The 15,360-nt window shown below is 40.6% G+C and overlaps 1 protein-coding gene across 4 annotated transcripts in view; it reads right to left on the reverse strand.

Moving 5' to 3' along the window:
- Prkaa2 (protein kinase AMP-activated catalytic subunit alpha 2) overlaps positions 1-15,360 on the reverse strand; it is a 61,520-nt gene that overhangs the window by 9,809 nt on the left and 36,351 nt on the right. For 3 of the 4 annotated variants that reach the window (XR_008722712.1, XR_008722713.1, XM_055629002.1), the window contains exons 3-8: positions 11,013-11,106; positions 10,327-10,471; positions 8,564-8,651; positions 6,398-6,622; positions 1,928-1,993; positions 159-663 (exon numbers count right to left, since the gene is read on the reverse strand). Coding sequence is in view for 2 of the 4 variants with exons in the window: in XM_055629002.1 (XP_055484977.1) it covers positions 159-663; positions 1,928-1,993; positions 6,398-6,622; positions 8,564-8,651; positions 10,327-10,471; positions 11,013-11,106 (1,123 nt within the window). In the remaining 2 variants the exon portion in view is untranslated. The remainder of the gene's footprint in view (positions 1-158; positions 664-1,927; positions 1,994-6,397; positions 6,623-8,563; positions 8,652-10,326; positions 10,472-11,012; positions 11,107-15,360) is intronic. The other variant, XM_055629003.1, reaches the window with a different exon arrangement.

Consider the following 15,360-nt stretch of genomic DNA (forward strand, 5'->3'; position numbering starts at 1 on the left):
GGCATGGGAGAAGAAGAGGGAGGGAGGGTGGAATTGGGAGGGGATGGGGATATAAAGTGAATAAACTGTAATTAATAAAAATAAATTAAAATTAAAGAAGAAAAAAAAGAAAGAAAAACCTCTTCTACAAACAGCCTTAGTACATTGGGACTTCCTACCTTCCATTCAAAATCCAGCTGCTTCATAGCTCGGTACACTTCAGCCATGATGTCGTACGGTTTGCTCTGGCTTCGGATTCCAAGATGCCACTTGGCTTTTTTCACAGCTAAAGATTTGGGCTTGGTTGTGTTCAGTGCATCCAGCGGACACCGTGCTTTGGGGCTGTCTGCTATGAGTGGCGGCATTCTTTCGGGATGTGGCTTCAGGCCTGGGGGAATATGCATGGCACTATCATCCATAAAAGAACCAGTTGGAGGACTAGAGGCGAGGTAGAACTCACTGGCTTGGTTCATTATTCTCCGATTGTCAATGATAAGATGATAAGCCACTGCCAGCTGGTCTTGAGGGTCACCGCTATATAAACTGTTCATTACTTCTGATTCTGTACATTCAAATTTTTCACATACTTCTTTCACAGCCTCATCATCAATGACGTTAGCATCATAGGAGGGGTCTTCAGGAAATAGGTAAGTGGGCAAATCCTGTTTAAACCATTCATGTTCTCTAGGAAAAACACCATACACACTATTGTAAAAACATGCTTTGGTAAGTCCCAAATAACTTAGACATGGGGCACTACAACATAAAGACTCCAAAATACTGGTCTCTAGTCCCAACTCTGCCGCTTTTGGCTACATGACCCTATGCCAGTTAATTAATCTCTATCCTTGAATGAACACAGATGTTTAGACTTGAGATATTTGTTTTCTTGAAAATTAACAAAGTGGGTCTATCTATCACTTTAAGAAAAATAATATTTGTGGCCAAAGACAGAATCTAAGTTCCAAGCAGAATCCAGATGGTGTATAATAATTTGTTCCTCCTTCCTGGAGTTTGACGGTTTCTTAAGACTTAAAGATGTTCTGGTAGAGTTAGTATTGATAAAAATGAGCCTGATCTTTGATAGGGTAATATGGTATGTTGGAAAGCTGTATATTTCAATAATACAAGACTTCCCAATGATGTTACAGAATTACACATGCATAAGCGAGTCACTTAAAATTTAAAACATATTATATAACTATAATGTGGTAAAATACAAAAGTTCATTGACTTTTTTTTCTTATTTGACATTGCAAACTATTTGCTAGTTATGTTAAGCTTTGTTCTAGTATCAAAGAATACCACTATTATCTGGATGACTATTAAAATACTCCTTTATTTTCCAAACACTTACATGAGTCCACATTTTCCTCAAGAACTTCAACTAATATAAAAATACTGCAAGATTACATGAAGAAGTAGATTGGGAATCTAGATGCTTCTGGTTAAACTAGACATTAAGATTTATAAAAATCTAGGATGTTACTTTCCACAACAAACAGTTTTCCTGACAGAGATTACGATTAAGCTCGGTGGGGTACACTTATTCTCCTAGCTACTCAGAAGGCTGATTCAGAAGGATCTCTAGTTCTAGGCTTGTTTCAGCTACAAAAGAAAACAGAAGATGATTTAGTGAGACCTTGTCTCAAATAAAAGGTAAAAGAACATGCGGAGGGGAACAGAAATGTAAGTCAGCAGAAGAGTGTTTGCCTAGGAAGGGTAGGGCTCTAGGTCCAATCTGTAGCTATTTGTTTCTTCCTAAAAAGACATTTAAATAAACAGATACTTAAGTAAATTTAATTCTAGTTTTAATCATTATATGCTAACTACTGGTATATTATTCATTTAAAAATTCTTCAAGGTTCTCAACAACTTTTTAAGAGTGTAAAGGAAAAAAAAAGAGTGTAAAGAGATACCAAAGCTAAAATGTTTGCGCGTTGCTCACCTAATCTTATTTCCTCTCGCTTCTGAACCTTTGTGTCTGATATTATGACAACTATCAAATAGTCTTCTGAATTTACCAGATGGATATAAACATATATTAAAAATAAATAGTTACAAATACATAAATATTCCGATAAAACCTGGGAGAGAAAAAAACAGTAAATGAGAGCCTGTATTACAGAATGGGAGGCTGCGTAGGAAAGCCATTCAAATTAACATTTAAGCACACACCAAAATAATCAGCAGTCAACTCAACAGCATGTAAAAAAAGTTACTGTATCAAAAGAAACACTATTTGCAAATGTCTTGAGACAACAAAGGGTTTTGTCGTGTTACAAGAACTGCTCTGGTCCACTACCATAAAAGCATAGGTAAGAGATAGGACACAGTAGTAAAAGAAACCAAGAACTGTGAAGAGTTGTAGTAAAACTGTCAATAAATTTTTGTAACTATAGAATTTTCCCAAAAGATGGCAACAATCTGAAGCTTTACTTAAACACTGGCTAAACTTCATTAAGAAAAGAGAGACGCAGGTTTGTAAGCCCCCTTCATAAGCATCTCTGTAATTTTCAGCTCCACAGAAGACTTAAAATCCAAAAGCCTTACACTCACATGGCAGAGGAAATCACTGGAGCAGCAAGGATGGAGAAGTGGAATATCGGCGTTCCCTACAAGTTCCACCCCATAAGAACCACCTTGCTCTAACATACATCGTGTTGGTCTTTGTCACATTTGACACCATCTACACATATTTAAGGGAGGGATTTTCAATTGAGAAAATACCTGGGTCAGACTGGCCTACAGGCAAGTCTGTTGGGCACTATCTTGATTAATGATAGCAGTGGAGGGCCCAGCCCACTGAGGGTGGTCCCACCTCTAGGAAGGTGGTCCGAAATTGTATATAAGAAAGCAGGCTGAGTTAAGTCATGAAGAAGAAGCCAAGAAGCAGCTGTCTTCCATGCCTCTACTTCAGATCCTGCCTCCAGATTCCTGCCTTACTTGCGCTCCTGCTCAGACTCCTTAGTGATGGACAGTTACGTGGAAGTGTAGGATGAAATGAATCCTTTCCTCCCCAAGTTGCTTTTGGTCATAATGTTTTATCACAGCAATAGAAAGCCTAAGACACTTAGCAGTTCCCTGAACACTTCCACATACAGCTTTGTCTTTGATGGGACGTAGAAGTTACTTACTGAGAGCCACCAGAATATTTGTTTAAAAAAAAAAAAAAGAAAAGAAAGAAATCACTTCTCTGAGGGTATGGGGAATGAAGAATGGTGAAGGGCAAAAAGAGGGTGGGACTGGAAGAAAAGGAGAAAGGGGGTACAAATAGGCTATAAAGTGAATAAACAAATACTTTAAAAAAAATCAGTGGCCATTGTTTAATATTCCAGCTATCTGGAGCAATAACAAAATTGGGTAATAAGAAACTCACCTATAAATTTAGGCTAAGAAATAAGAGTGCAAAAGGGTCCGAGAAGTTTTCCCATATTCCTGGGACTCACAAAGGCCAGATATGTTCCTAGGAAAAAAAAAAACTGAAAGCCCCTAATTTCTCATCACTGGCTGGCTTTGAAGCTCTGCACAAGCAGGAGATGAAAACAAAGGCAGAGTTATCAACTGCCTATTAGAGAACGAGAGATAGAAACCACCACACACAGAGCCACCTTCAAAGGCTGGAGGCCTACTACATCATGGCATTTTAATACATGTCTGCAACTCATCACTTCGCTAACCAAGGAGAAAATCTAGTTGCAACATATAACAAGAGTAGAGGCTAATGAATTAGTTCAAAAACGTCACTAAGCACATAGGAATATCAACAAGCAACAATATATGATAATTATGATCCCTGTACAAGAAGTACACCAGCTGACCTATAGCCACTGCCCTTAGCTGGATAATTTTGAACAAACAGCTAATTCACCATTAAATATATGCCACACGGCACACGATATATTTAAATATGAAATGTGCTCCCTAAAGTAACTTAGAAGCAAACAGATATATAAATAAATCATGACATAACCTAAGTTTCAGTCTTATTGTTGTAAAAAGAAAAAAATAACAGCAACCCGTGAAAAAGTCTGTGCAATAAGAGGTTAAGAGTATAGCAAGATGCTTGCTGTGTATCAACTGTCAAAATTTTTACATTTGCACCTTTTGAAGTAAACTCTTATCAAATTAACAATTCTCATATTGAAATACTAAATATAAACATAAAATAGTGAGAACTACAAATCAAAGTTATGACTTCCAGTATGGAAATGTCATCATTTTGGCTGGAGCCTTATCCTGTAATGGTTAAGCAACCTATTCAGCCCAGGATATCACCATTTTATAGCACTTCCTGTGGGTCAAGTAACTCATCTTAATAGGTTTATCTACATTTTCTTCTAAAGTCTATAAATATGTGAACAATTATTCTGAAATGACAAATTTAATTCTTTTACTATTCTAATTTACAAGTGCTTATATAAGCAAGCACAATCATATTAGCCTGTCTAATTTTTCTGAGGAAAACCCAACTAAAACAACTACTTATTCCAAAGAACTGTAAACAGAAGTCTTTTCCCCCCCATTGGTTCAATTTTACAGCTGTACAGTCTTATGCACGAGGCCTGGAACACTGGCACAGGACAGGGAAAGAAGACAATCTCGTGGTTTAAAGGTGGACCACCAGCCCTGTCCTCCACAGGCGCCTATGTTAGGACACATGGCTCCCAGCTGGCAATACTGCTCTGGAATCTGTTAGGAGGTAGAGCTCACTTGACAAAGCAGGTCCCTGGGAGCGGGGCTCGGAGCCCAGTGCCATTTCTACCCCTCTCTGCTTCCTAACTGCAAATTTTAAGAGACCAGCCACCTCAGGCTCCTGAGGCCATGCCTTCCCCACCACAATGGGCCCTGTCTCCTCAGGCACTGGACCAAATTACATCCCTCCTCCCTTAGGTTGCATCTCACCAGGTATTTAAGTCACCGCAATGAGGAAAGCAATACCCAAATGTGAAGAGAATCCCGTCCTTGCTCACAAGAGACTTGCGGCAGCCCGCAGAAAGCACCCCAGCCATCCTGAATGGGGGTACGTATGTCAAAACATCTATTCTGGCTTTAGGGGAAAAAGGGAAAGAGTCAAAAGGGGAAAGATGTCAAAAGAACATGCTTCTAAACATTTTGAAAACTTCGCTAAGACAAAAGCCCTCTGAAAACATACACAGCACGTGGCAAGCATTACATCATTCCTGCCATTATGCTTCTTAATTCCTCAACAATTAAGTGCATCTCCACAGTAAGTCCACTAGTGGCTACCGGATCAAAAATTTAACAAAACCTATTTTCTTAAATAAACTAAGTCAGGAAACTGGAAGTGAGACTCAGAAAAACAAATGTTCATGTTCTTTCCTATTAGGATTCTAGCTTCTTAATGATAGTGTGGATAAAGGCCAGGATACGAGAAAGGGGCCCATGAGACAGGAAACATGAGCCTTTAATGGAGAAAGGAAGGGATGGAAACCCAACATGAGACATAAAAGGTGCAAGGGAAATAGAGGGAGCAGAAGGGTACAGTGGGACAAGGGAAGGCAGGGAGATGTGGAAAAGTGGGGGTAGGAGGGAATGCATTCACCTGAACTGAACATGCACGGACATTATTTGTGCTTATTTCCTTAGTGTCGTTTATATAGCATTTGCATTGTATTAAATACTCTTAAGAGAAAAGGCAAGGCAGCTTTAAGATGGTGGTAAGAAACCAACCATATCTAAAACACAGAGTTCTCCATTTTTCTCATCTGAAATATCTTTAGATTCCTTCTAAACTTCCACTTCCGGTAACAGTGGTAAACCAGCAGTGAATAGAAACAAAAGTTCTTAAGGCAGTGTGCATCCTAAGTTAGAATGCAAGGGAGAAGTATGTTGAGAAAGAAGAGATACAGTTTGAGAGCGAAGTAACATTCGTGCTGAAGGCCGCCTTGGCACAATCAGAAGCTCCTACACAGTGTGAGGGAAGCAGATGCGATTTCACAAAGCTGGTGCATTCGTGCAGAATGTAAAAGGATGACTGGAATGCTATCAGGTCAGAAGGTGCAGAAAAGAACCAGGGTACAGAATGAGAGAATTGAGGGCACAGGACCTCAAATCTAATGTGAAAGATGTAGGGACAGCAAGATAAGACTCAAGACTCTCACCCAGGCCTCAGATGCTATGCTGCTTCTGACAGCAAGCATACAAGCAAAGCGAAATCTCTGAAAGGTAAGTGACATAACGAGATTTGCATGAGTCCAAATTTTAAATATTCTTTTCCTTTGAGACAGGATCTCACAGTACAACCCCTGCCGACCTTGAACTGGAGACCCTCTTGCCTCATCCTCCTGGGTGAGCGTAAGGCGTACCACACACTTGGCCTTAAAGTTCTCATACAATAAAGTATTGTAAAGCAAATGTTCCGGCATCACTGTGCCCAATGGCGGACTATAATCACCGTATGTCTTTGATGGTGGCTCGCTTCAAGGGGTCCACCTGCAGCATGTGCGTCAGCAGGGTGGCGACAGAGCGGTTGAGATGTTCTGGGATGTAGAACACGCCCCCTCGGATCTTCTTAAAGAGCGTGGGCACGTGCTCATCGTCGAACGGGAGGGTGCCACAGAGGAGGGCATAGAGGATAACGCCACAGCTCCAGATGTCAACCTCAGGACCCGCGTACAGCCTGAGAAAGGATGACACATGCCTCAGTGTAGGTATCCCTTCCCCCTCACTGTTAGCATCCTGCTGCCATACGTGACAGACGCAAAACCAACTTGGATATATATTGCTATTTAAGGTCTTCACTGAAATACGTAGCAATTTCCAAACCTTAGCAATTACTCCTCATAGAAAATAACCAGCCTCACTAGTTACACAGACTTCTCAAAAGACTTAGCTTTATTTGTTAAAAATAAGTTGTAAGTGCTAATTAAAATTTATCATACTTTCATGCCTGGCAAGATGGCACAAACATTTAATCCCAGGATTCAGAAGGCGGGGGCAGGTGGGTCTCTGTGAGTCTGAGGTGAGCCTGATCTAGAGAGTCCCAAGCCATCCACGGTAGCATAGTAAGACCGTGTCTCAAAACAAACCAACTAATAAACAAACAAAAATTACAGTTTATGTCTTACTTCTTTAAGGGAACATCAAAGTAGATAACCACAAACTAGAAAAATATAATACAGTAATATATAGTACTGTTCCGCCCGCAGAACTACAAGACAGAAAATGCATATATAACAAAATTTTTGCCCTTTAGCACACACCGTAAACAAAATTTGAAACATTGAAGTACTTAACTAGTACCATATAGACAGTGTTTAACTTGTATGTATGTCTGTGTACTACTTGTGTGTCTAATACCCAGGGAGGCCAGAAGAGGGCATCAGATCCCCTGGAAGGGGAATAACAGGCAGTTGTGAGCCCTCATGTGGATACTGGATGTGGATACTGGGAATAGAACCTGGGTCCTCTGAAGAGCAGCCAGTGCTCTTAACCACAGAGGCATCTCTCCAGCCCCTTATATGGCAGAATTCCTACTACTGTCTTTCAAAATCATTAGCTAAGTCATTAGACTGAGACAGTTTCGCTCTAGATAACCCATGTCTTCCCCACACACCTCTCACTGTTGTCCCTTTAACTTCCTACTAATCTCCAGTAGCACATTAGCAAAGTCAAACTCGGGTCTGAAGTAACGAATGTCTACATTTCCAGTGGAAAGAACATAATCGGCCTCAATAGAGTATGGCCTCTAATTTGTATCATGTGCTGTATCGCCCAAGCTCCTCACTATTTAAGTGTGCTCCCCTAAAACTTGTCAGCTGAAGCTCTAACCTCAAACTGATGGTATAAGGAAGTGATTATTTTGGGAGATCTGGCCCTGAGGTGGGATTCTCATCAAGGTTAGTGCCCTTTGACTACCCCAGAGACCACACACACACTCAGTGCGAGACAGTGGGCTGTGAGAAACAGGGCCTACACACACCAAACCTTTGTGGTGTATGGTGCTCTTCAGAAGCCCAGATGAGCTAAGACTCTCACAGTCTGTTCCGTGTGAGCACCTATTCAGTACTGTGTTCCAAGCACTCTGTGAACTTCGACAACCAGACAGTAGCCCTGAAATGACTTTACTTCATCTCTGCCCCTCCCCTCTCCCCCGTAAACAGCTTACAATGTACCATAGAGCTAATTACACGAAGGACTTCAGTCTCCACTTGTCTAGTTTAACTGCATGAACTCACACTGCCACCCAAATTCCATTCTTCCAAAAACAGAATATAGAACTGCCTGCAGATTACGTGAAATGTGTAAAATATTCTTAAATAACTATGTCTGAGAAGTAAAGACACAGGCTTAACTTTGCGCAAATCTTTACTGCTCTCTGACATTTTCTACTATAGAAAATGGACATTGCATAAGATCTCAGCATCGCCAACGAACAAAATGCATGAACACGTTTATTACAATGCCTACATTTTTTTTAATTATATATTCTGCCTGCAATGAAAAAGAATGATCTGTTTAGATTATGTTAAAAAAAATCTTCTTCCAAAGGAAATATAACTAGGTGTTACTAAAATGGATGCAAGGTCACAGCAAGCCTACTTATCACTGAAACCATCACCTTCCCGAGATGACCTCAGGTGCTGCATAATTTGGCGATCCACAGCTAGTTCGCAGAAATTCACCATCTGACATCATATTAGACAGTCCTGAAAAGAAAAACAATTCATCAGATATTGGATGCTGAAGAAACAGGTAAAACCATGATTAAGATTCTCAATCATTTCATGCTTCAGAAATCCTATTCTTTTTTTTTTTTTTAAAGTAATGGTGGGTGGGAAGATAGCTCTCTGGGCCAAGATGCTTGCACAAAGCTGACAACCTGAATTCAGACCCCGGATCACACAGGAGACAGAAGAGAACTGACTCCTGAGTCCTGTGCTCTCACCAACACACACACCTATACTCTCTCACATTATGTGTCTATATGCACACATACACACAATTTTAAAGTAGCAGAAAGTACTTTTAGACTACAAAGACATTTTAGGGAACTCAGATCATCACACAGAAAGCTAAAGAGTAGCACATGTATAAATGGAATGAACCTCCCTACATAAAAATTTTGACTCTTCACAAAAAAATTATTTGAAATAATATTACTGTTTTCAAAAATAATTCTGTATATAAAGAAATAAAATAGACGCTGCTATTTAAAACAAACAAAAACTGTGCTTCAAAACATCTTTCTTAAAGGCTGTAATTGGTCATTACATCTTTAATGTCAGAATTCAGGAGTAGAAAGGTGGATCTCTGTGAGTTCAAGGCCAGCCTGGCCTACACATAGCAAGTTCCAGACCAGCCAGGGATACACAGGGAAAGCCTGTCTTTTTTCTTTACTTCTTGTAATTAGACAGCTGACCAGCTCCAGCTGATAAGCAGGCTGGTTTCCCTGGAGGTGGGAGTCTCACTGCTGTTCATTCAGGTGGGGCAGAGCACAGGAAGTCAGGAAGGCCTCATGCTTCAGCTTCCTGAGAAAGGTTTATGATTAGAGAGCTTCATTCATCATAGTAAAAATAATGTACTGAACTACAGCTCTAGCTGAACTGCTTACCAGAAGAGTTTAAAAGGAAACAGTAAGCTAGTTTAAAGACAGGTACAAAACAAACAAACAAACAAATAACCCGTGGCACGAAACACTGACTTTGAACCTTCCGCTGATCCCTCTTCTTCAGGTCACAGCCTATCATGTCCTCCAGCCTCCACTGTGGCAGCCTTTCTGGGTCTCTTTAGGCCAGGAAGTGTGTGGAGTATAAAAATGTGTACTTTCACCTTACCTAGGACTAATGTACCATTCTCTCTAAGTTATTTGACACTGCCCTAAGACTTATAGGCCTTTCCATGATCTGTTCAGGGGGAGCCTTAACACCTGAGTACAAATTTTCACATGCTTGTTTATGTACATTTATCAGGGAAAGCATCCACTATATGAACAAATTTTTCAAAGGAGTTTGGGGCTCTTTCCTCCTTACCCTACCATCCCCCCCCACACACACACACCAAAAAAACAAACAAACAAACAAACAAAAAAAAAAAGCAAAAACAAAAAACAAAACATAAAAAACAGGTCTCATTTCCTCAGGAGGAAAGGCATTATCAAGTGGATTTGACATGAAGTGGCCTTGTAATATGATTTTTGGAAACCTCAGCACTATTTAAGTGGATTTACATAAACAGAATAAGCCAGTGTGAAGACTGCAATGAATGCCTTTTTGTGGTACAGGACTTGTGAGGGTGAAATGGGAAGTTCTTAGCGCCATGGGAGCAGGTACTGATCCTTTTTAAAGGCACTACGTGGCTCCCAGCAAGCCCGGAGTGGCATACCAAAGTCCGCTATCTTAGCGTTCATCTGGGCGTCCAGCAGCACGTTCTCTGGTTTCAGGTCCCTGTGGACAACCATGTGCCTATGACAGTAATCCACGGCAGACAGGATCTGCTGGAAGAGCCGCCGGGCTTCCACCTCCTCAACCTGCCGTGCAGGAAAAGAAACTGCATCAAGACTATCTAGGACATCTGTTTATTATGCACTTCAGTTTTGTGGCCTATCTAAATATAGCTCTACGGGCTAATTAAAATTGACTAATTAGAAATTCAACAAAGCAAACAAAACGTTGTCAAAGCTCCAAATAGATTTTTGCGTGGCTGCATGGCAAAAAAAATCAACTAATATGAAATATTACACGTTTTGAGGACTCAATAAAACCCAACTAAAACAGAACATATATGAAAATGTTAAGGAAAGAAAATAACTGAAGCATCAACACGATCTTTATAGAGAACACGCTGTGAAAAGCACAAGAATTACTTGGCAATTAAGTGAGATATCGTTTCCAAAGCAGTAACTTGACAGGCGTACTTCCCAAGAAACAAAACATGTTCTGCTCGTGTCGTTGACATTGCTACAGACACAATCTGAAGCACTGAAAATATCTTTGTGGTTAGCGGCTACCAGTTCTTTCCACTGTCTTTGCCTGGGGGTTGGGGAATACACTAGAAAACCTGTCACTCACCCGCCCGTGTTTACAGATGTAGTCGAACAGTTCACCTCCCGATACATACTCCATCACCATGAAGAAGTCTGTTGGAGTGCTGATCACCTGGTATCTTTTTCGGAAATAAAAACGGGGGAGGGGTTAGTACGCAATAGTGCCTCTACAGGAGCCGACCTGGCCCATTATCCTTGATACACTTTCATATGCAACGCGAGGCCATATTGGAGGACGGACACAGATTTCACAATGTTCTCAAACCAATCCCGGTGCCGTAAAGCAAGGAAGAACATTACAAAGAGCACCCCACTTCCTGAGGCGCACTGACTGCCCTTCAGATGTCTGCTGTTCAGATTTTTGTTACCTTTAAAGATCTTCACACACTAAGTGAATGCAGTCATTTTTCCATTTCAACAAATAGTCAATAGGGATGACGTATGATATGCTTAAGTAAGATAAAAATGTTCTTAGGCATAAAAATATAACACCGACATAGAGAAATATTCTCAGACATAAAAAATATGACACAAAGATATATAATCAGAAAGACCGAGTATGTAGACAACACAACCTTTCTTGCAAAGGGGCGGGGAAGGGAGCTCCTAAAGCAATCAGGCGACAACACTGACAGAGAGCTACACTGTATAGACTTGCCTTGGCTCTGACTCAAACCAACTTTAAAAAACACTAATAAAGGTAAGTGTATGGCACAGCCCTATACTCCCATGCTCAAGGGTCTATGGTACAAGAATCAATGACGTAGAAACTAGCCTGGGCTACACAGTAAAAGCTTGTCTCAAAAAACACAAACTCCATGTAACAAGAAGTTGTGAGTACAATAGAAAATCTGAATTCCGATTAGATTACTGACGAGGTCATCATTTCTTATTTTTAGGTGTGACACTGACACTGTGCTTGTATCATTTAAAATATGATAGTGGACAGCTTACATAGTAAAAATACTTTGGGGGCTGGAGAGATGGCTCAGAGGTCAAGAGCACTGGCTGCTCTTCCAGCCGTCCTGAGTTCAATTCCCAGCAACCACATGGTGGCTCACAGCCATCTGTAATGAGATCTGGTGCCCTCTGCTGGTGTGCAGGTATACATGCAGATGGAACAGTGTATACAGAATAAATAAAATAAATTTAAAAAAAATACTTTGAATCTGCCTCTGAATGATCCAGCAAGAAGACGGAAAGATACAGCTACATACTCCTGACACTGAGTGGCACACACATGAGCTCACCACTCCAGCTTAATAGAGTCAACAGTTTTTCAATAAAAGTGTGTGTGTGTGTGTGTGTGTGTGTGTGTGTGTGTGTGTGTGTTTGCATGTATTTGTTTTTGTCTTTTGAGACACGGTTTCTCTGTGTAGCCTTGGCTGTCCTGGACTCGCTTTATAGACCAGGACTATGAACTCACAGAGATCCACTTGCCTCTACCTCCTGAGTGCTGGGATTACAGGCGTGTGCCAGCGTGCCAGCAGCATGTATTTGCATTTGGGTAGAAGTAAATCTGGTCTTATTTTAAAAAGTAGTAAGGAATCTTAGCTTAATTTTACAAAATAAGATTTTCCTCTAAACATTGTGACTTCCACATACACAATTTTACAAAATCAGGTTTGGAAAATGAGTTAAATAATACTAATGTTTAAATGAAGATTGCTTCTAACAATTTACACAAATGGTCACTGTTCTAATTTTAAAACTACATTATTGCTCTTTCTCTCCTGCCTCCGTCCAGAGACGGTCTCTGCGGTCCCTTCCCTTTCCCCTAATAAACCTCCCACGTGGGGGGGGGGGACTACATTATTTTCTTTATAAAGTATTGTCAATAGTCTGACTAAGGGTACAGTTCTTTATATACTGAGTTTATTATTTATGGCTGGTAAACACAGTAACAGTGACTTTGCTGGCTTTACTCAGAAGAATGCACCGGTAGGAGCGGATGCCACTCTCCATGCACTCCCCATGACAGCGACCTTGTGAGGGAACCTCCAGATGCTTCGCCTACCACTGGGAGCCTTTTTTATTAATGTGCTAGCTGGTGGTGGGCGGGGTTACCAATCTCCAGTAAGAGTTGGGGGCAACCGGCCACCAAGTAGGTGAGTTACTTTCTATCTATACTGAGAGAAAACACGTCATGTGTAAATGAAACACATGGAAAGACTGTCTGTAGAAATAGCTCTTGGTTTTTGTTTTGTCCTTTCGATAGATGCTCGCCATACAGAGTCCAGGCTTGCATCAAACTCACAATCTTGCCTCCTTAGCTCCCATGTTCTGAAACTGCCACCATACCTGGCCTGGAAAAGCACTTTAATGTAATCTTTAATCTTTGAAGACATGAATGATGGGGTATCTCACTCTATGTAAAACAAATGACTGTAACAGAAATAAAGTTGAGACTATTTCACACGAACTGTGGAAAGGTAATTTTTTTTCTAAGAGCTCTCACAGAAATGGTTTCATGAAGGCTATTTTGACAGGTACTGAAGTGGTCAAACAAACTGAACAGAGTGGGCAGAAGCATCAATTGTTATCAACACATTTTTCCTGACCTGACTTATTAATTATTACCAAGCACATTTGTGCCTTATCCATTGATGAAGCTCAAATAAACTTAGCTGGTGATCCTTTGGAATATCCCACAAGTTAGGTTGAATTATCTCATGAAGCCTCAAACTCCACACATAAGCTATCACACAGCAAAGGCCAATTTACAGCAACGAAAACTAGCTGCTCTGAGTGAGCACTCACTATGTGCCAGGCGCAACCAATCAAACAGGGAATCTTAGTACTTATTGAATCCCTTCTGGCAGTGTCCTCGAGTGAGACTAAAGTTGGGTCCTCTGTGGGGGAGCTTGCAGCCTAGCTGTGGTTAGGCGTTGAACAAGGATTCTCTTCAGACACATATGTGAGCTTCAGAGCCAGAAGTTTTCTGTCACTCACAAATTTCCAAATTAGTCAGGCCCATTACCTGTTATTTCTCGGGTATGAGCCCCACTGCTTTTCATTAATCCTGCACTACCTCCCTCTTTGAGCAGCTTCTTTGAGCAGGCTATTTCCGGTGTGCCTCCCTCTGACTGGGTACTCGTCATCCTTCAGAACTCAGCCTACAGACCACCACCTCCTGGGTGTGAGTGAGGCAATCTGCATGCATAGACTGGGTTGCCTTGGCTTTGCAACACCTCTCTCTCTCTCTCTCTCTCTCTCTCTCTCAGTTTGTAATTACATGTTTCATAATGGATTTGATTAATGAATCTGCATCTGGCAAAGTACTTACAGCAAACTATTTAATTCATGTATAAATCACCACTTTAAAAATAGCTTGGATCAATACCAGAATAATCTGAAAGTCAACAATATGGCAAAATTTCAACCAATAAAATTTCAATTAACAAAGAAACAATTCTTTTGGAAGAGGAAGAGACCTAGGAAATAAGCTTCATATTAGAGACTTGGTGGGAAAGGCAAATTCCTGGGTTCTTAAAAAGGAAACTTGTAGTAATTACAAGAAAATATTATAAGAAGTATAATGATGAATAATCACTCACACATAGCAGCATTCTCTTAATGAGACAAAATTGGAAAATAATGCACTTTAGGAAATGTTTCAATTAAGATTAAAAAAGCAATTATCCAGACAATCCCTAAGCAATGTCCAGCTGGTAAGGTTATACGCATTTTTATGCAATAAGCATACAAAGTACAACTCAATGAAAAAAGTAATCTTCCTTTTCTTCTTTTCTTTCCTTTCTTTCTCCCTTCCCTCCCTCTCCCTCTCTCTGTCTCTCTCTCTTTCTTAAGGGAAGGTTTCTCTGTGTTGTGAAGGTTCCTGGCTGTCCTGGAACTTGCTTTGTTGACCAGGCTGGCCTCGAACTCACAGAGATCCGCCTGCCTCTGCCTCCCAAGTGCTAGATTAAAGATGTGTGCCACCATGCCCAGCTAAAAAATAATCTTTCTGGAGTACGCCAAAACTCAACATTTATGCACATCCCTGTTTGGTGGTCATATCTACTAAGATTTTAAAACATTATTTACATTGTGAAGTATATAGAGCAAGATTTGTCTTTATTTATAACTCAGTTGTATAAAAATTTAGTAATCATTACCCTGGGCTGCTAACACTCATTTACTGTGGTCTATGAATGGTCTTTTCTTTAGTTGATTACTAATTTTAATAATATCCTAATAAATAAATACAAAACTATCACCCACACAGGAGGCCAAGGCCTTGCTAATCCCTCCCATGTAAGCACACAGAGAGCTGCCCTCCCCTGCCTCCCCTTACCCTCACCCAAGAGAGCCACGACCTGAAGCTCTCTTCAGCTGCCTTTTGCTTCCTTATTAGTTTTATTTTGAGATCTGTA

This window comes from Psammomys obesus, unplaced genomic scaffold (assembly GCF_907164565.1).
Source record: "Psammomys obesus unplaced genomic scaffold, mPsaObe1.curated_primary_1811, whole genome shotgun sequence".
Taxonomy (NCBI): Eukaryota; Metazoa; Chordata; class Mammalia; order Rodentia; family Muridae; genus Psammomys; species Psammomys obesus.